The 19,946-nt window shown below is 50.9% G+C and overlaps 2 protein-coding genes across 5 annotated transcripts; both read right to left on the minus strand.

Moving 5' to 3' along the window:
* Window positions 1-116: 116 nt before the first annotated feature.
* ZSWIM8 (zinc finger SWIM-type containing 8) lies at window positions 117-14,639 on the minus strand. Of its 4 annotated transcripts, none has more exons than XM_081158140.1 (26): window positions 13,987-14,639; window positions 11,706-11,859; window positions 11,362-11,456; window positions 11,015-11,187; window positions 10,733-10,840; window positions 10,538-10,619; window positions 10,283-10,403; window positions 9,686-9,887; window positions 9,360-9,535; window positions 7,998-8,991; window positions 7,123-7,254; window positions 6,805-6,984; window positions 6,522-6,705; window positions 6,212-6,310; window positions 5,500-5,624; window positions 4,560-4,800; window positions 4,304-4,462; window positions 3,982-4,210; window positions 3,524-3,813; window positions 3,148-3,371; window positions 2,132-2,620; window positions 1,717-1,900; window positions 1,443-1,619; window positions 1,156-1,275; window positions 724-834; window positions 117-594 (listed from the first exon to the last, which is right to left on the minus strand). In XM_081158140.1, exons 1-26 carry the CDS (start codon window positions 14,192-14,194, stop codon window positions 134-136), a joined length of 5,718 nt encoding a protein of 1,905 aa, XP_081014266.1. In that variant the 5' UTR covers window positions 14,195-14,639; the 3' UTR covers window positions 117-133. The 4 variants fall into 4 exon arrangements, with proteins under 4 accessions (XP_081014266.1, XP_081014265.1, XP_081014268.1 ...); XM_081158139.1 differs by having other exon boundaries at window positions 1,741-1,900; window positions 13,987-14,277; XM_081158142.1 differs by having other exon boundaries at window positions 724-902; window positions 1,741-1,900; window positions 13,987-14,277.
* Window positions 14,640-16,335: 1,696 nt separating this feature from the next.
* Window positions 16,336-17,597, minus strand: CHCHD1 (coiled-coil-helix-coiled-coil-helix domain containing 1). The gene is made up of 3 exons (XM_081158146.1): window positions 17,449-17,597; window positions 17,205-17,323; window positions 16,336-16,624 (listed from the first exon to the last, which is right to left on the minus strand). Exons 1-3 carry the CDS (start codon window positions 17,570-17,572, stop codon window positions 16,520-16,522), a joined length of 348 nt encoding a protein of 115 aa, XP_081014272.1. The 5' UTR covers window positions 17,573-17,597; the 3' UTR covers window positions 16,336-16,519.
* Window positions 17,598-19,946: the final 2,349 nt, after the last annotated feature.

Below are 19,946 nucleotides of genomic sequence, written 5' to 3' on the forward strand. Positions count from 1 at the left end.
TGTCTACCTCACTGGAGTGGGAGAAACCTAGATAAAGCAAGTATCAGAATTTTCCCCTGCCACAGTTCAAGGTTCATCTGCTCATGGAGGAAAAGAAGGGAAAGGCCCAGGCAGACTAGAGTAAAAAAGAAGTTTATATATTTATAAATGCCAAATAAATACCAGAGGCCACCCAACGCCCCCTGCCAGATGGGGCTGCTTCCCCCAACCCGAGGCTTCTAGGGTCTGAGACATCTTGGCCCCAAGCTATAGCCCAAGAGCAGCTGCCAGTCTGGGCTACCAGGGAACTGGGTGGGGATGATCTGTCCAGCCAAGATTCATTCCCCCTGTGTGAGGGGCCCCCATAGCCACAGGTTTGTGTCCCTGTATAGGGCCCTAGGGTGGCCAGATTCAGGGGGAGAAGGTGGTCATCTCGAGTGAGACCCGCTGCCACAGCTCCTTGGTCTGTTTGCTGCGCTTGAGGTTCTGCAGGATGTCGTTGAACTGCATCATGCCCATGGGTGTCAGGCAGAAGGCGCTGCGGGCACTGCGGATCGCGTTCACAAAGTCGTCGTAGTCGGCAGGGGTCAGGTGGATCAAGCGGTGGTGGATGTACTGGAAGAGGGTGTGGAGGATGAGCTACTAAGCCCAGAACCAGGCCCCTCTGCCTTCACATGCTGGGTCATCTGTTCCATGCCTGCCTAGGAGGTGCTCCACCCCGCTCCATACTTCCTGGGTTGTCACCTGCATGTATGCCTGCTGGCAGCGCTGCACCAGTTGGTGGAAGGCCGGGGCACGCAGGTGGTTGTGGGCATGAGCAGGGCTCAGCCGCTGCAGCGTCTCCATGACGATCTCCTGCAGCACAAACGGGCTCAGCACCCCCTTGGCTGCCCCCACACAGAACTGGTGCACGTAGTTCACTCCTGGGGGGCAGGGGGAGGGGCATGAGACGGGGGTGGCCACCTTTGCCCTAGGGACCCAACTTTTATCTCAGCTCTGACCTGGCAGAGAGCCTCCCTCCACCCCAGGAGCTGAGGTAGCCCCCCGCCCCCCGCGCACGCACACATACCCGACCAAGGCCTCAACTCTGAGCAAGAGCTAGGAAGGAGGTCTGGGATAGGAAGGTGGGGGAAGCAGGTGGGGGCGGACAATGGTCCTGGGGAGGGGAGGTGTTACCCAGCTTTGCTGCCAGCCCCAGCAACCATTTGACATCATCAGTGTAGGGAGGGGAGCGGGAGAAGTTGTTAGGGTGATCGTTGTGTGCCCGGCGGCCCAGCATCTCCAGTGCCAGCATTCCTGGGAGAAAAGAGGGGGCACATGGTGGGGATGCATCCTCTTCACCCTCTACCCCAACCTGGTACCTGACCCCACAGTAAGCAAATTAAGAGGTATGGGAGGGGGTTGTCACTGAAGAGCCTCTGGCACAACTGCAGGTAGGGGTACAGATAGAGACCTCCTCTCACCAACACGGTAGGCAGCATGCAGGTGGTGTAGGCTGTGTGGATTGACAGGCTGACTGTGCGTCTCTTCCTCGGGTGGTGGAAAACCCCCGCTCACCAGAGGGCTGGGCTGTGTGGTCAGGGCAGGCAATGAGGCACCCTGGATGGCTGGAAACGTGGATGCTGGATGGACACTGCTCACTGAGGGATGAGAGCCACGTAAGGAACTCAGCCCAAAGAGGGGCAGAGGGAATTCCCTCCCTACCTCCCCTGCCCAGTGTACCTCCCCTCCATTCACCTGGTCCCTGTCCCCACAACTCACAGGCCACACTGGTGGGCAGTGGGAGCCCTGGCTCTGTGTGATAGGGATGTACTGTGATGGGTGCCATGGAAGGGACGGGGAAAGACACAGCAGTGGCAGCAAGTGAGGGGGGAGTCACCGAGTAAGGGTACTGAGCCCCCAGGAATGCAGGATGCACACCCTAGAGGCAGAAGAGAAAGAGGATAAATTACATTAGGATGTAACACCCACTTCAGGCCACAATTGGGTAACCCTACATTTCATTTCTTAGTTGGGCTGAGCCCCCCCGACTCCCACCACCTCACCGAGGACTCTTGGACAGCTCTATTCTCCCAGAGTGCCCCACTCCAACCCCCATGAACTCTTAATGTTCTCCCACATGCCGAACCCCCCAGGAGAACACTGGTCTCACCTGTGGGTATGCAGAGCTGGGCACAGGGAAGACGGCAGGCCGGGGCATATGAGGCATGGGGTGGGCGGGGTGAGCTGGGTGGGTGAGGTATTGAGGGCTGCAGGGCAGATGGGGCTGTAGAGCAGTGTAGGGGTGCAGGCCAGGGGAATGACCATGCCCCAGTCCTGGACCCGGATATAAACTGGACCCCACTGAGATGACTGGCACCACTGTGGCTGCTGCTGTCACTGCTGCTGCTGCCACTGTCACTGGCTCAGTTCCTGGCCCCCCCCTGCCCTCAGGCAGCCCCCGCCCAGCCTCCCCAGCTGCCCTGATCCCACTGGCACTACAGCTTGTAGCCCCTTCACGGGCTGTGGATGAGCCACCTGCTGTTTGCTCATATAGCCAGAACCACTGGTGAGCAACCTCAAACAACACTTCGGGGTATACACCCCCACCCTTAGCCGCCTCTTCCACCGCCATGCAGGCCTTCTCCAACATCAGGTTATCCTGGAAGGGAAGGGCACAAACAGTTAAAGGAGAAGGGCTTTGCTCAGGGATAACATTCCATCTCCCCCCGAGGTGGCTGGTTTCCAGGGAAGCATCACAGGTTAGGGCCAATGGTCAGTCTGTCAGGACAGTGAAAGCTTCACACAAACACTGAACAAATACTTGCTGACTAGTGGAAGCCAAGACTCGGGTTACAGTCCCAGTTCCTAATTAACTTAGCCACTCCGTCCCATCCAAGTCCCATCACATTCCCGAGGCCTTCCCTAAGTGATTATCTTGGTGCCTTAACTATAGGCCTCTGCTTCCTTATTTGTAAAATAGGAGCAATCTTAACAGAGATGTAAGATTAAAAAAGTAATGGTTGTGAAAGAACATTAATATGTCAAGTGTCATCACTGAGAGGACAGATTGGATAGCTTGTGAACTATAGTATATAGGAGTCAAGAGCTGAGCCATCAGCTTTCCCCATGCCCAAACTCCCTGCCCAGGTGCCCCAAAGCAGGTCCCCAGATTGCCTGTAGAAATACCTGCTCCTTGCACTGCACCAGCGCCCTCTGGATCTCATTGGGGTTCAACGCATGGGCATGAGGCAGGCAGCTTAGGGCTAGCTCCGCAGCCGCCCTCACCATATTGGAATCTCGTGCCCGTGATGCCCTGTCAGCCAGGGATGCAACCTCAGGAGGTGTCAGGTGCCCATCCCAGCATTCTACCAGTATAGTCAGGGCCGCACTGCCAATCTCCATTGCTTGGCCTTGGGGGAAAAGAGAAAAGCAGAGTAGGGTTAGCATGAGCACCACTGGGGGTGGGAATGGTGTCTATCCAATCAGTAACTCCAAAAGGATAAGGCTCTTATCTCCATCAATTAATCCCCTTCCCATACCCAAATCAAAACATTGGATTTACCTGTAATCCAGGAAACGTGGGAAGAATAGGTACGTGAGAGCCAGTTGGGAGAAACAAAGTTGTGCAGGCCAAGGGCATAAAGCCCAATCTCAAAGGCGCAAAGGTGCAGGTTGCGGTGAGGACCCTGGTGGCCCCCCGAGGAAGATGGATGTGTGAAAATGGAAGTGCTGCTGTTGCCCCCTGCCTTGATCAGCACCGTCTTCGCCAGCTCGAAGTAGAAGTGTGCAGCTGCCTCTGACGGCTGATTGGGTACATGGGGGGCATGACTCTCGGGACGGCGGCCCTTGTACCTGAAGGGGCAATGGGGTTGGGGAGGGGATTGGGGTTTCTCTGAAATGGGTGTCCAGGTACATTGTGAAAGACCAGGGTAAGGACATTGGGGGTACAATATTTGGATTACACTAGGAATGTGGCTCTGAGGGCGGGCCAGATCAGAGATAGGTATTTCTTCCACTGACCTGCCAACTTCAACTGTCTTCGCCCGGGCCCCTCCACTTGCACTGGCGCGGCGACTTCCACTGGAAGATGAGGAGCCCAGGGAATCTGAGGAAGAGCTGCTAATGCTGTCACTGTCCTGTCCTCTACCCCAAGAGGTGGGGGCCCAGCCCCCTCGAAGTGGCCTCCGGCTTAAGGTGGGGGAGCTATCAGATGTTGTCTCAGGAGCACTGCTGTCAATGCTGGCCATGCCTAACCCCCAAAAAGACAAGTCAGTCTCAGGAGCTCCAGAAGTCAGACTTCAGGAATATCCTTCCCACCATGTCATCCTATGGGCTGTCATACCTGTGTGCTTCTTCTTAGGCCGCCCTGGGGAGCCCCAGCCCCGTCCATTGTAGCCTCCACGACTGCCAAGTGCCAGGCGGCTGGGAACCTTCCCTTCCGGCCTTGGAGTCAAAGCCGCCTCAGATGGGAGACCCTCACAGGGAGAATGTGGGGAACTTTCTAGGTGGGGAAAATAGGACATTGGGATTAACCCAGGAAAGGGGACCCCAACATGGTCCCATACCATTCATCCCCCTGCCCAGTGCCCCCACCTCACCAGGCACATTCTTCTCTGTGAAGCCCTCAGTGGGGCCTGGCCCAGCCCCTGCCACACTCCCTGGCTGAGCAGACCCTCCAGAGCCTGAGGTCAGTGGTTGCAGGGCCCCCGGGGCTGATGGGCCCCCATGCTTTGAAGGAGACCTCTGGCTGGCTGTGGCTGGGCGGCTAGATGAGTAGAATGAACTCAAGGTCTGTGGCTTATGCGTCTGGCTCTCCCGGTCCAAGAGTTTGTCCAAGATCTGGAAGACAGAGAAATGTTGACAGGATGCCTTTATCTCCAGACTACTGTTACTTTCCTATCTCCTTGAAACAGCTTAATACTACCTCCTCAGGAAGACTTCCCCAGTTGTGACAGGAAAACCTCCTAGAACAGAGATTTTCAACCTTTTTCATCTTATGGCGCACATAAACTAATTACTAAAATTCTGCAGCACACCAAAAAACATAACTTTTTGCTGATCTGACAAAAAATAGGTATAATTTAGATTCATTCACACCTATTGAATGAATAGACTATTGTGTTGGCTATTGTCAGTGCCCCTGACTAAATAGTCAGGTACTGCAGGTTTTAAAAATTCTTCCAACACACCGGCTGGAAATCCCTGTCTTAGAAGATAGGGGCTGGCTCAAATATCTTGGCATCCTCTTTAACACTTAGCACAGGGGTGAGTATACTAATATCCAGTAAGTATTGAACCAAGTCAATGGATGACTGACTTTATGCCCTCTGCTTCTCGTCTTCTACACCACCCCCCCGCCCCGCCCAAGCACTCCTCTAATAACCATTGGTCTCTCTTGTTCTTTATGAGGTATTCCCAAGATTCCCCACTTATCTCCTATGGGCAGAGTAACTATTTTCTCATTGTGCTGGAAACCCGAGAAAGATGGTGGAATCTGCTCTCTTTGCCTGTCAAAATCCCAGAACCTCAGTCTCTTACCTTTTTGAGCTTGGCCTGATCATCCTTGTAAGTGATCATTAGTGCCAATGCCAGGTCACCCTTCTCCCGACGTGTGCCTTCACACAGGAGGGGATGCTCTGCCTCACTCACTGTTGTCTTCATGCCTGTGAGGAGGAGGGGTCCTGGGGATTGAGAATGGCATAACTCCCAAGACAGCAAAGACAAACAGGCTAGGGCTCCTCAGCCACCAGCATGTGAGGTAAGGAGTTCTCCTGGTCGAACCCACATCCCCTATGCAAGGTCCCCATTGCCTGTTACACCCAAACGAGCTAAGATCTGGTCTGCTTTTTAGGACCTTCATAACTTGGTCCACTCTGCCTTCCCGGCATATCCATCACTTTAGGGAAGTTAGGATCCTCGCTCCCATGAAGACTTGATTGCCCCTATATATTTATTCATGATATTTTGTTCCCCTACTTAGTATTTAACTGATCTTTTAAGCCATGTTCCATATTCTACCCTCCCTGAGGCCTTTCCCTAGATTTTTGTTTTACTGCCCTTATAACACTCAAAACCCACCGCACACACTTTTGTACTAAATTGTTGACTGTCTCGTAGGCACTACTTGGTTCATATGTCATCCTGGTTTTCCCATTACCATGGCACCCTTTCAGAACAAGGCCCACGTCTCATGCCCTTCAAGGTCTGGGCCAGGCTTAGCTCAGATGTGCTCAAGACACTACATACTCACCCAAGGCAGCAACTGCTGCCTCAAATCCCAGCTCCTCATCCCCAGGCATCTCGTTGTTCCAGTTGCGACTTGGGGGCCGGGAACCCGTGGGAGAAACCACTGGATAAAAGTTGGGGTAAGTCAGGCAGACAGAAGTATCATTGGAAAAAATGAAAGGGAGGGAACCCAAGACCCTAATCATTCCAGATACTCCTATAAAGCTGCCAGATGGGTCCTAGGCAATTCAGAGCCTTGGGGCTCTTGGTTTTTCCTTAGAGAAAGCTACCCCTGCCTCAGAGTTCCCCACTTACCGTGGAATCAGGCACCATACCTGGAGCACAGAGAACATCAAAGATGAAACTGGCCAACATGAGAGGCAAGACAGGCCGATAGTCACAGAGCGTCCCCTCCCGAAGCTCTTCTGCCCGGCACCGCATGGTACTCATCTCACTTGGACCCAAAGGAATCTTCTTGAGCAACGCAGCCACCTCAGACTCCTGGTATGCCAGCTTCACCTGAGAGCATAAGAAGGAGCTTAGACCTTTAATACCTCAATGGAGATCAAGATGTAAGGCTCTGAGATTACACTACACGGCTCAGACAGAACCTCTGACCTCTAAGGCCTTGGTAGAAGCCGGGGGCCGCTGTAGCTCCAAGGCAAACATGCCAACTCGAAAGGCCAAGTTGTGGTGCTCTGGGCGCTCGCTTAGCACTGTCAACAGGAAGGCCGCCTTGGTCAGCGTGTTGGTAGCCACCCAGGTCTGGCGGCTTGTAGATACCTTGTTCTTCTTGCCCTAAACAGAGAAGCACAGGAGGCAGGCAGATGAGTCTGGCTCACCTTGGTGGAGGGAGGAGGAGGCTCTCACTTGGGGTGGGGCATGGGAGAGGGTTAGGGGTAAGTGAGGAGGGCAGGGGAAGGAGGTCTCTCTCACCTTGGCGGGGGGCGGCTCTACCTTGAGGTCGGGTGGGTTGGCTAGCAGGTCCTGGGCAAGCTCCACAGTGAGACGGGAGGCCTCATTGCTATAGCCGTGTGCATGCAAGGCCTCGGCACAAGCAAATAGTACCTGGAGAGAGGACATGGGCACCAGACAGGTTGAAGCCCCAACTTCCAAAGGCAGGACACCATACTCACTCATGTGGCAAATATCCTGTGAGCACTTGTTATATGCTGGGCCCTATGCTGGTCCTGGGTATACCACAGGACTTTAGCCTGGTTTCAGAAACAGACACACAAACCAGTGTGAAGTCAGCTACTGCAAAAGGTCAAGAGGAGTACAGGTAAGAGGATACCTCACTGGGACTTGGGCATAGGGGCAGACTCAGGGAAGACTTCCTAAAGAAAGTGATCTGTTAAGATCTCTGAGACCTAAAAAAGGGAAAGGAGCTAACCAAATGAGGTAAGGGAAGAACATTCCATGCAGAAAGGCCAATCTGTGCAAAAGCACAGATGGAAGAGAGAACATGGCAAGCTATGGGAATGGTTTAAATGACTGAAGTATACAGGACAGAGTAGCTAGATGAGGCTGGAAACATGCAAAGATCAGACCAAGTGAAGCCTCACAGGTCATCCCAAGCACTTTCGTTTTTTAAACTAAGGGCAATGGGAAATCACTGGAGTTTTAAGCAGCATAGTGACACAATCAGACATTTCAGGAAAACTAATATGGAAGCACCAAAGAATGGACTGTAGGCAGGGAAGCCAGTTAGGAACCTGCTATAGGATTCTAAGTCATGCCATAAGCATGACTTAGAGCCAGATGGCCCCTATCCCAGCTGTGGCTAAGGCACACCCTCAGAGTCCCCTCACCTCCATGCGGCTCTCCTGTTCCAGTGGCTTCAGTCCGGCAAACAGGTCGTGCTCCTCCCCAGTCCCACCCTCGGCCTTTTCTTCCTCCGCCCCAGCTCCGTCCTGGGCATTCAGATAATATGCCTGGTAGTCATCATCCTCCTCTCCAACCGTAGGGGTTGCCTCTTTGGTTTTGGGAAGCCCACTGCCACTCTCATCTGTGGAAGGGAGGTCATCCCGGGTACAGACCTCCCCAGGTAGTAGGCCAGGAGGGCCAGCAGAGGCTGTGGGAGGCTCAGGCCCTTCTGAGAAGTACACGCCACCATCTTCTTCATAAGTATCTGGGGGTTCAGGAAGGAAGGCAGAAGGGCCTCGGGAGTCACCAGAGGAAGGGCAGGGTGGTGGACTTTCAGGGAATCCACCAAAGGTGCTGGCTTCTGCACCTAGGGCCAGGCTGCTGTCATCCAGGCTCATCTCAGCCAGATCAGGCTCCAGAGAGCTGTCTTCACTGCTCAGCCGTCGCTTGCTCCCGCCACCTGCTGAGCCCTTGCCCCCACTGCCAGCCCCACCCAGTGCCTTGGCTTTGCCCCCACCTGGACCCATCTTATGCAGAGCCTTATCTCCCCCCTCAGCTGAGAGGCGGCGGGGACCCCTCTGTGATGAGGGGATCCCCTCACCCAACCCCTTGCGCTTGGCCCCAGGCTCCTTGGGCCGAACAGCTGGCTCAGCAGGAAGAGGGCGGGGCCGCTCCCGGGATTCCTCCAGGCCCCCAGATCTGGAGGCACTTGGCCGAGGGGGCAGGGCTCGGGCCCAGCACAGTGCCAGCTTCCGGTCAGTGCCGCTGTAGGTGACACCGGGAAGCGGGTAGGCCTCTTCCCAGTTGAAGTAGCAGGCCTCCACCGCTGGCCGGAAGCCAGGGAACAGCCGCTCCAGGGTCTTCTTGTGCTGTCCCCGCTTCACATTCTCAATCACCTTCAGTTGCCACTGGCGGAGCTGCGTGCACAGTTCTCGGCGGCTGTGGAAACAAAACGGTGACGCTGCCGGTGGGCTATACTCTGCACTGAGAAGGGATGAAGGGGGTGGAGGAGGCATATACGGCCGAGGAGGGGTAGAGGAAAGGACCCAGTGAAGAACTTAAGTTAGCCAGCCCCATAGACATCACTCCAACACTCAGGGATTTTGGAAAGTGGGTACTGTTAGGGGAGGGAAGGAAGAAAGCCTCTCATTAAAGGGATTCATAAATCACTGACTAACCCTAATGCTCAGCATCTCCCATTTCCCTAGGGCTAGAGAATGGTACACCTGTGTATGCACAAGATGAGGCTCGGTCTGTCTGGGGCTGGCCCAGTCTCCGTGCTGTGGTGACCGTAGGAAAAGACTCACCGCTGGGGGCTGAGTGCAGGGTCCAGCACAGCCAACCTCCATAGTGTGACCATCTCGTCACACATGCTGGCACATGCATGGGCTGCCACCTCTGACTGCCCATTGCTACGACCCGTGTGCCCACTGGCGCTGCTGTGTGAGGCTGAAGTGCGCACGCTATACCACCAACCTGTTATCTGGAAACAAAAAGAGCTCTGAGATGTGCCCAAGAGCATGGAGAAAGATAGAGCAGACCTCTCAGTGTTCCAGTCAGTGAGAAGGAAATGAGGTTAAAGGGAAGGAGAAAATGAACCTTCATGAAGCTACACCCAATTCGGGGGGGTTACCTGTTCATAGGTGAGGCACTGGTCAGTGAGGATTTCCAACAAGGGGGCAGCATTGCTGTCCCTCCGTTTGAACATCTCCCGCACAATGCTAAGGAGGTTCCAGACGCCCTCTGGCTCTCGGCCCCTCAGAGGGCGCAGTAGACATGCCCATTCAGCAGCGGCCGGAGGCTCCGTGGAAGACAGATACATGGAGTTCACGTCACTGGGAAAGTAGGAGAGGGGAAATGATGATCCTAAGGTGGGACTGAATGAAGCAGATGAAAGTGCAACAGGGCTTTGACACAAAAGGGGCCCTAACCCAAAATACAGAGTATACAGAAAAAAGGATGGCCATGACAAAAATTCTTCATCTCCCCCTGCCTCAGTTTCCCAACTTCTCAAAGGAAGCTCTACATAGCTAAGAACAGACCACCCTGTGACTACATAAACCTATCATCATCCATTGATCCATTAGTGACATCTTCTGTGTGCCAGACACAGTACCGGTACAGGGAATAAAAGGTGGGAGGTGTAGGTATTAATAGAACGAAGGATCTGTCAACAGCCTGAGGGATGCTCCCCTTCCACCAGAAACAGAGATAAAGAGATCCAATTTACCTGAAGACCACAGGAGAGGGGCCACAGAACTTGTGCAGTGTCTTCTTGATGTTGTCAGTAAGTGTTGATTCATCCAAATACCAAGTACTCTGATCAGAGGCTGAGGGCCCTGCTGTGGGGTCTGGGGGTGATAGGCAGTCAGTCACCTAGAGATATGGGCCTGGATTCGCCTGACAACAGCAAGCCTTTAGTAAGTGGTGCTCTGTACTACGAGCTTTCTATCATCCTACTGCCCTTCTTTCTCACCACACTCACCTGGGGCTCCACACACTGTATTGATGGCTGTTGACTGGGAGGAGAGGAGTTCATCCAGGAGACGCTGGGCTGTGGGGAGGATCTGAGTGGAAAAGAAACAAAGGCATAGGTGACCCAAGGAGGCCTGCGCCTAATAGGAAGGCTGATAATGCAGCCCTGGAGCTAGATAGAGGAGGGTGTGCCGACCTCACTCACCTGTTGAGGGAGCTCACTGATGAGGTACTGAGCAAACTTCTGCAGCTGGTCCCTCTGCAGCCGAGACAGGGACTCTGAGACTGGCGCCCGCAGGCAGACTGCAGAAGCCTGAACGGAACAGATAGAGAAATAGAAACATCTGAGAAAAGGCTTGCTGATGTTGGAAAGGGCTAGAGAGGCAGAGTAGGGGAGGTGAGGGGGCTCACATGGTGGTCAGGCATGCAGCAGAGAAGGGGGGGATGGAGCGTAGGATAGGGCCAGGATAAATTGGGAGGGCCTCACGTTGTGGATGCGGAAGAGACAGAGTGCCACGACATGGGTGCACCATTTAGCCCCAGCCCCACAGGTGCAGCTGCAGGAAGTGACCCGGCAACGGTCAAACATCACAGCCACGTTGTAAGCCCCTTTTGGGGGGACCATTTGAGGTGGCACCACTGTAGCACTTAGGTGGAACCCTGGGGAGAAACATGGGTGTGGTCAGGAAGAGCCATCAAGACATGTCTTTGCCCTTAACTCTAGTCCTGCAGTTATTCAGATAACCTGCTGCAGCTTCTTGTAGCAAGACCTTAACTCATAATACAGGGGATGGGAGGAGCAGGGAATGCCACAGGGCATGATGGGACTCTTACCTATCTGCAGTGGGTCCTTCACAGCCCTCATGCGGAACAGCTGATCCCCTCGCTGGAACTCATCCGCACTGCCATTGGCCAGGCATGAATACAGCCTGGGAGTGAAGAAGAAGCCATAGCCACAACTCAGCAAATAACCTCTACAGACCCTGTCAGAGACCACAATGCCCTGGGCGCGCTCTCCCCAGTGTCACTCCCTCTTGGGAAAAATCCTAGGCACTCCCTCCTCCCCTTGTCTTCTAACTATAGCCCCAAATACAATATCTCCTTTGTTCTGTGGAAAGCCCAGAACACTGTGTGAAATATCAGGACTCCACTCCCCACCATCCGTCCTTTAGCCTCACCGAATATCCTCTTCATTTTCAGGGAAGCTCCAAAAAGCAATTCGGAGCTGTAGCTGCTCAGGGACCGGGGGGTAAACTTTCTCCACCACTTCAAATGGGATATGAAATGCCACCTGCTTTGCTGACAGTTCCACCAATGGGATCACCAGTCCATCTTTGGTAACAAAGGTTGCAGTGAGGGGAAATAAAAAGAGCCATGATCACTTGGTACCAATGCCAATGCTACATCTTGGGCCCCACCTTAACTATGAAAGAAAGGAAAGATCGGGATGAAAAACCAAAGGACCCTCCTGTCAGGATGCAGGAACTCCATCTGGGGAAGGAAAGCTAAACAACCCCAGCCCACAGCCTGCTACCTAAGGTCTAGAACAGAAGATACGAGGGATATCCCAGAAACTCCTGGTCAAACAGGTGTGTTTCAGGACCCTAACAGGTAATGCCTTTCATAAGCCTCAGCATCTAATTTCCCATATACCTAGCACTTTAGATTCGTATTACATTGTTAATGTCTCTCCTATGACACGCTCTTCTCTAATTGCTTCTATACTATCCCTTTTTCTCTAGATGACTCCAGGCCTCTATTTAAGGAGGGAAGACAGACCAGAGTTTAAAAAGAGGGACCTTCATTAACAAGAGAGGCTGCACTTCCTTTGGCACACCAGAACCCTGGCTTCCCACAATGGAAGCTCTGGGGCAGGGGGGAGAGGTAGGCTATCCCAAGGGAACCTAGCTGCTGCTCCTGGAATCACCTGGAGTAGGATGGAGTTACCACTTAAGGTTTCCCACTGTTTTAATAAAAAGGCAGTGAAACACAAGAGACTGCATATCTCATCAAACTGTTAGTCTGATTAGAAACAAGATCAGAAAATCATGGAGCTGAAATGAACCTTAAAAAAAAAAAAGTTAATCTCCTTATTTTACAAATGAGCAACTGAGAGTAGCCTGGGATGGGAGTGGGGTGGGAGAATGACATGATTTCCTAGATTTTAACCTGTCCAGGAAGATACCAACATGTTAAAAATCTTCACCACTATGACTTCCCTCAAAGTGAGGGAGCTCTAAGTCTCCAGGCCACCCACATGCAAGTATGAAAGAAGCAGAGAAGCCATAGAAGAGCCACAGTGATGCTGTGACCTGTGTACATGTGTGTGTCCAAAGAGCATATGCTCGCTCTCCAACTGAAGTTGAATACTACCACTCCTAAAAAGTAACACGTGTACATTTCTCTCTGCCCTACAGGGGTGCTAGAAACCTCTGTGGGGCAGTTTGGAACACTGGACCCTTGCAATGGCCAGAGTAGAATCACAAATCAAACCCCTCAACATCTGAAAAGGGCAGCTTCTACTGAGGCCCAGGACAAAAACTGTGCCTTGAGAAAGGCAGAGAAAGGATGTGGTGAATCCAGAGCCTGTGAAACTTCTCTTACCATTACTCTCCTCTCCATCCCCTTTAAAGCAAATTTCTTCACAGCACTAACCAGTTAATTCACGGAAAGACCCAAGGACGAAAGAAACTCACAGTGAAAAGCAGGACGAGTGCTCACAAGGAGACTCCAGAGACAATTACCTACAACCTTCCCCAGGGCCCACCAGATGATGAAAATCTAAGACTCTAATCCAGTGGTCCCAGCCTTGGCTTTTGACAAATGCTCAATACGGCGAGGAACCCAGCGTCTGACCTAAACCTATGGAACTATGGAATCTCCTCTCACAGGTCAGTTCACCTCCACTTTCTTCAGAGTGGAATCCCTTCTCGGTGCGGCTGGGATCAGAGATCACCACCCTGACTCAAGACGCTCCCCATGCACTTTGCAATGGGGCGACACACCTCAAATGGTTACTTCTTCACAATCCACCTTCTACTCACATTCTTAGGCTGCGCTTGATAAGTATTCCCAAGTCCGAGAGGATATTCTTTCTTACCCACCTCGAAGGCAAATGAACAACAAAATATCTACTTTCTGACGCTAGTAATCCTATCCAACCCAGGATTTCCCAGCCATCATCCCAAATCTCTCTCTCTCTCTCTCTCTCTCTCTCTCTCTCTCTCTCTCTCTCACACACACACACACACACACACACACACACACACGGAGAGAGAGAGAGGCTTGTATGGAGAAGCCACCCCAAAAAGAACAGAGAAGCGAGACCCGAAGTCCGTTCAAAGCTTGGTACGCGCGCGGTCCGGGACAGCTCCCGGGCAGGGACAGCTCCGGGCAGGGCCGGCGCCCCAGCCGGGCCGGAGCAGGGCCTGCCGCGCCCCTCCCCCCGCTCTGCCTCACCTCGCATTCTGGTACCGCCGCTGCCACCTCCGCCACTGCCGCCAGTGGGGGAATTGGGCCCCGCTGACTGTTTGCGCCATCCCCGCCAGTTCTGGCAGAGGCTCTCGGCCTCGGAGATGAAGGAGCAGAGCGAATCCTCCTCAAAGCGGTCCGAATCCTCGAATGAGAAGCGCTCTCCGTCCTCCCACTCCGCGAACATCAGCTCCATGGGGCCCGCACCCCCCGGGGCCCGGTCCCCCCCCGCGGATCCGGGGCCTGGGCCGCCGGCCGGGGACTGAGGGGAGGCCCGGGGCCTGAGGGGCGAGCCGGGGCTGGGGGTGGCCGGGGCGCTCAGGGCGGCCGTGCCGGGCGAGGATCTCAGGCCTGGGAGTGGTACGGAACCGGGCTTCGCCCAACTGCGAGGTGCGAACGGGGATCGCGGCCAGTCTCCGAGACTTAGGGCCCGTACGAAGCGCTCGGCAGCCCGGGCCTCTCGGTGGCTGCGGCACCGCCTCCCCCATCAGCTGATCTGAACTTCCGGCCGCGCCAGCCACCACCACTTCCGCCCTCGCGCGCTTCAGGACCTGGCCGAGTACGGGCAGATGTAGGCGCCCTGTGTGTCTAATTGCTGCATTTCCTGCTTTTTTCCTGGAACCCACCCTCAGATACGATAAAAGGGAGCCAACCCCTAAAGGTAAACAGAACGACTACAGATCCCAGCAATAACTCGGCATCCGTAGTGTCCCTAAGGAATAAACATTCGCCAGGCACGCCGGGAATCGTAGGCTGTCAAGCAACAACACAGGAACCACTGGGTAGTTATTGTCCTAACTCCGGATAGGCCCCGGGGCCGCTTCACCCTCTGGGAATTGTAGTCCAGAAGCCTGCATTCCAGAAGACTTTATAAGGTCTAATCGGCGAAGCACCAGGAAAAGAAGGCGTTTTATTTCAGGAAATGGTTGTGCTTTCTGTCAGTGGGCCGTTGAGTCTAGAAGTTCTTAGCCTTTTGTGTGCCCTGGACCCTTTTGTAGCCTGGTGAACCCCCTTCTCGGATTGTTTATAAATGCACAAAATAAAATTACAAGAATTATAAATCAATTATGTTGAAATACAATTATCAAAATATTAATAGAAGAAATTTGTAACATAGTAATATTTATTTACATATTAAATAAGATCCAGCAGCAAGTGTAAATAGCTACCATAATTTTGAAGCTAGTGACGAGCATAAATGATACTGAGGTATCTGTAACAAACTGTAGTATGATATGAAAATATTGTGATTTCATATAGCTATTGCTAATGATACTGTGGTTTATTTCCCACAGTCCTAACTGAAATGCTAAATTAGTTGTGGTTAAAGATAAAAAAATTTTCCCATCCATGCTCACAGAAATCTTGCTGGGCATCTATTGACTCTAGGTTAAGGACTCCTAAGTCAAGTCCACTGAGCTTCTTCCCATGGCTAAAAGCCTGTTTGCAGAACCAGACAATTGCTATCGGGTATGAGGACTATAGGAAGAGGTAGCTGTGGGGGATCAGGGAGGCAAAACCCCTTCTTTATCTTAATATCCCACTGGAGCTTTAAAAACCCCACTGATCCCTTTGTGCACATAATGCTGGGAGGTACAAAGCAAAGTTTAACTCAGTTATGACTGAAAGGGCTGAATATACATAAAATGCTATAGTTGTTTCTAATATCACGGGTGGGGATGTCACAAAATAAATGCTTTCAGCAACTGAGTGGTAACTTAATGAGAGAAGTAAACAGGCGACACACAAAGAAGGTGACTGCCAGTTAAGTCACAATTTCACCATTTGGGGGAGTCCAGTGGACACCTCCCTAGAAAATAGAAATGAATGATAATCAGCTGTATGGATATTTGATTACTGCCATGTGGTAATGAGAAACTAGAGTTGCCAGATCTTTTCATTTTTTAAAAAGAAAAGCTAAAAAGTGGATTTTTTATGATATTTTCCCCCGATTTTTAAATGTGGTCAGCTAATATAAAAACAAATGTTTAACTATGTGGGCCAAATTAAATACATCTGCAGTACCTTTGGATCACTAGTTTGTGAAGTTCTGATATTCGGGGAGTAACTTGCAGGGGCTATGAACAAAGTAGGCCGTTACTAAATACTTACAGGTGATGGCAAAAAAAACCCCTCTGTATATAGGCAGACTTCAACATCCTTAGTGCATCCAAAGGCAAGGGTACTGAATGGTGTAAAGGACTTCAAATGCAGCATATGACGAAGGTTTTTGTTCTGCTCCTGAGGCAAATCAGGGAGCAAAGAACTCCCAGAGTCTAGGGGAGGATACAGGATTCAAGTATGGAGGGAGTAGCTAATCCACAACAAAAGGCCAAGTTCTCTTCAGAGGAGTTTATTTCAAGATAAAGCATAACTTCCACCCAGACAATAATTCCAAAGGGTGAATAAAGTGTTTTGCCTCCTTTTACCCTTCAAATAGAGCACGGCAGTGCAAATGTCTCTAAAACACCTCTGCATATTCTCAGAAGCTACAGTCCAGTCATTGAAAATGCTTCTCCATTCAGCTGACATGTGATTTGTTAGGAAACCTCTGTAACAATATATTCACTTTCTGGGGGGGTAAATTCCCATACTCTCCCTGGATCGATCTCATCCTTCGGGCTGCCTGAAAACACAAAACAAAAACAAAAATTACAGCTCTAAAGTTTGTCCTGACCTAAGCCAACAGTTCTCACAACACCCCCAAACACATTAAGATATTCACCACCCAGGAGAAATCTGTGTCATCTTCTCAGCCCCTTTTCAACAAAAGGGACATGGTACCTACAAATGACTAGGATCTGAAGCTACCATGCCAATTAGCAACTAAGCCTGGGCTGGAAACCATACAATCTGTCCTTCACTATCTTTAGTTCTATTTCAGAAAATAATGTCTATTTGAGCAGCAATTTAAATTTCACAAAGTGATTTCCCATGCATTCCCTCATTTGACGCTCACAAAGTTCTGTGAGTATTAACATTAACTTCATTTTACATCTGGTAAAGCTAAAGCTCAAAATGACAATGCCTTCAAAACTGTAACCTTTCCTACTTTGGCGTTGGTGAATTAGCTCCTAAAACTTTCCTCGCCCTTTTAGAATGAGAGGGCTTTACCACCTAGCAAGAGGCAGGGAAAACTATTAGTTGTACCGCCCCCCCCCCCCGAACCCCGTTATCCTTCCAAGAGGCACTCCAGGAGCTGTCACCTCAGCCTTCGAAGCACAATCAAAGAAGTCCTGGATCTCTTTTCTGCACGCTTCGTCGCGGAATTCATTCTGTTTCCAGCAAGCCATCATCACCGACATCTCTGTGATACAGGTCGCCTCTGGAGGGTAAAAAGGGGGGGGACCCTCAGTCACAGGGAGACCCTTACCTTCCAGCCCTCCCACCCAGCCGCCCCCCTGCACCCCTTGCTTCCGCTCTGGAGCTTCCTCAGCTCCGGTTGCTCACCGCCCCTCTCCCGGCGCCGTTCCCCGATACGGTTAGCTAAGATGAGGGGCTTGTTCGGCTTTAGTATGGGCTTCCGCGGGTTTCCTAGCCGCGCCAGGCGGCCCCGCAGGCTGGGAGTCGCCATTGCGCACCAGGCTCCCGGCAGGCTCTGCGGCGCCGTGCGTGACCCTGCGTGACCCCTACGAGCTCGACGGGGCTTGGGGCTTGGCGCTTGGCCCCGGGAAAGCTCGGAGGCTCGTTTGCTTGCTCCCGTTTTCACTTGGCCCGGTCGCGTCGACGCTGGCTGAGACACCGGACGGTCCAGACCAGTGTGCAGGTTAGAAGAACCTTTGGGCTCGTAGGCTGACCCAGGTCACTCCTTTGTAGATCCCGGGCCCTGAAGTTTCCTTGCAATACTGGGCCGGGAACACCCGGGGAAGGGCCCCAATCAATGAACACTCATTTATCGTGCTAGCCTGCTGGCACGAGTGATTGGCATAGGCAAGGCCAGAGAGTGTGGAAGCGAATCAAAATATGAGTCTTTAAGATGTTAGTTGGGAAAGATTTTTGTTGTTTTAATAAGCCGTCAGTAACTGTTGGTTTTTTTACTACCTTTAGAACCACCCCCAAAGCCGCAAAGAAAAATAGGCTCATTTATTTAAAAAGGTGCTACTAAGATACAGTTTGCTCGTTTGTAATGCTCTCATTGGGTAAGGTGAAGTTTAAGCACTTTCGCATTCACCATCTTATTTAATCCTCTTGCCAATCTTGTGAAGATACTTGGTAGTATTCCTGTTTATAGACTTGGCTCCTTGTGATGCCTGGCTTCGTCAGACTTGGTTCTAAGTGACTTAACTGTTTACAAAACAATCCAAAGATGTGCATTGAATTCTCAAGGAATTTACAAATGAGCCCTAAGAAATGTTTCTAGTAATGGAAGCATAACTTGAAACAGTCTTGTAATTCACAAGGTGACTGTTTTGGAGGAGCAATATTTATTTGACTGTGTAAATTTAGTGTGCTAAAATCATTTATCACAGCACAGATGTTTGTAATCTTACCATTTGTCTCTGCATGACTGGCTCTTTTTCCTGTTGAGTGTCAGTTCATGTCAGAGAGGCCTTCCCCAGCCGGCCTTGAGCGTCAACCTATGAACCAGGAGATCACGATTGATGCCCTGTAAGGGCACAGGCCAGCATTGGGGGCTCCATCTCCGGAGGGGGGCATGTAGGAGGCAGCCGATCAATCGCTCATCATTGGTGTTTCTATCTCTCTCTCCCTTCCTCTCTCTGAAATCAATAAAAACATATAAAAAATTTAAAAAGGACTATGAGAGAAGGGACCTTGTCTATTTTGTTCATTGCTGAATCCTCAGTGCCTACTGTCAATATTTGTTAAGTGAACAAATGTTTGGAATATTTTTGTAAGTATCCAACTTTATCATGCTCACCACAGAAATAAACCAAGCAGAAGACACTGTTTAAAAATAAGCCATTTATTATACAAAAGGAAACCTGAGAAAACAGAAAATAGCAACACTTGGAGTAATAAAAGTATCAACCCCATGCTCTACCCCCTCTCCAGCAGCACAAGTAAAACTGATTTCTATCAGAAACTTCTACTGCCAATAAACCCCAAGCTTGCTGCTGTATACAGAGCAGGCTGTGCTCCAAACCAGAGAAAATTCACATTGCTTGCTTTCTCCATAGGGAAAGTGAAGCCTTTAGTTGATAAGTTCCACGTGGCTATTCCTGGTTCTGCTTTCCCTTATGGAAATATAGCACCTGGTTTACCCTGCTCTTTTGTGAATACTTTTATGGCAATAGGAATAAAGGAAAAAAGTCTGGGAAGTACTGACCACAAAGTAGGCATGAGTCTCTAGTCACAATAATTCATAAACAACTAGCCCACTTTGTACATAAAAGTGCTAAGGAATGCCAGTGTGAACTGGTGTAATTAGACAGGAAAGGTAAGGATAATTCTACACCTTGCCTAACCATCACTTATCCTTTTTACTGCCCATAATGAAATTTAAGTCCTAACCTTAGTCTGCACTTGGGTACTAGTATTTTGCACTGTAAGTCAGCATTTGTATTTGAATAGATTGCAAACTTAGAAATCAGAGCCCTGAATTTGACTTCTTTTGTGGGTCCCTACAGTATCAAATTTTAATGTATTTTAAAAAAATTTTTTTTTAATTTATTGATTTTAGAGAGGGGAAGGGAGGGACAGGGAGAGAGAGAACAAGAGAAACATAGATTTGTTGTTCCACTTATTTGTGCATTCATTGGTTGATTGTTATATGTGCCCTGACTGGAGATCAAACCCCAAACCTTGGTGTATTGGGACGATGCTCTAACTAACTGGGCTACCCAGCCAGGGCTAATGTAAGTATTTTTGAAGGTCTGTCCTTAACTCTCTTTCTTTTCTGCAAAAGAGCAAATAGGTTAAGCAAATTTTCCATGCTGTTATGAAGGGCATTTTTAATTAAAGAATAGAATGAAAAAAGAAGCACCCTG

The sequence above is a fragment of the Miniopterus schreibersii genome (assembly GCF_964146895.1).
Source record: "Miniopterus schreibersii genome assembly, chromosome: 14".
Taxonomy (NCBI): Eukaryota; Metazoa; Chordata; class Mammalia; order Chiroptera; family Miniopteridae; genus Miniopterus; species Miniopterus schreibersii.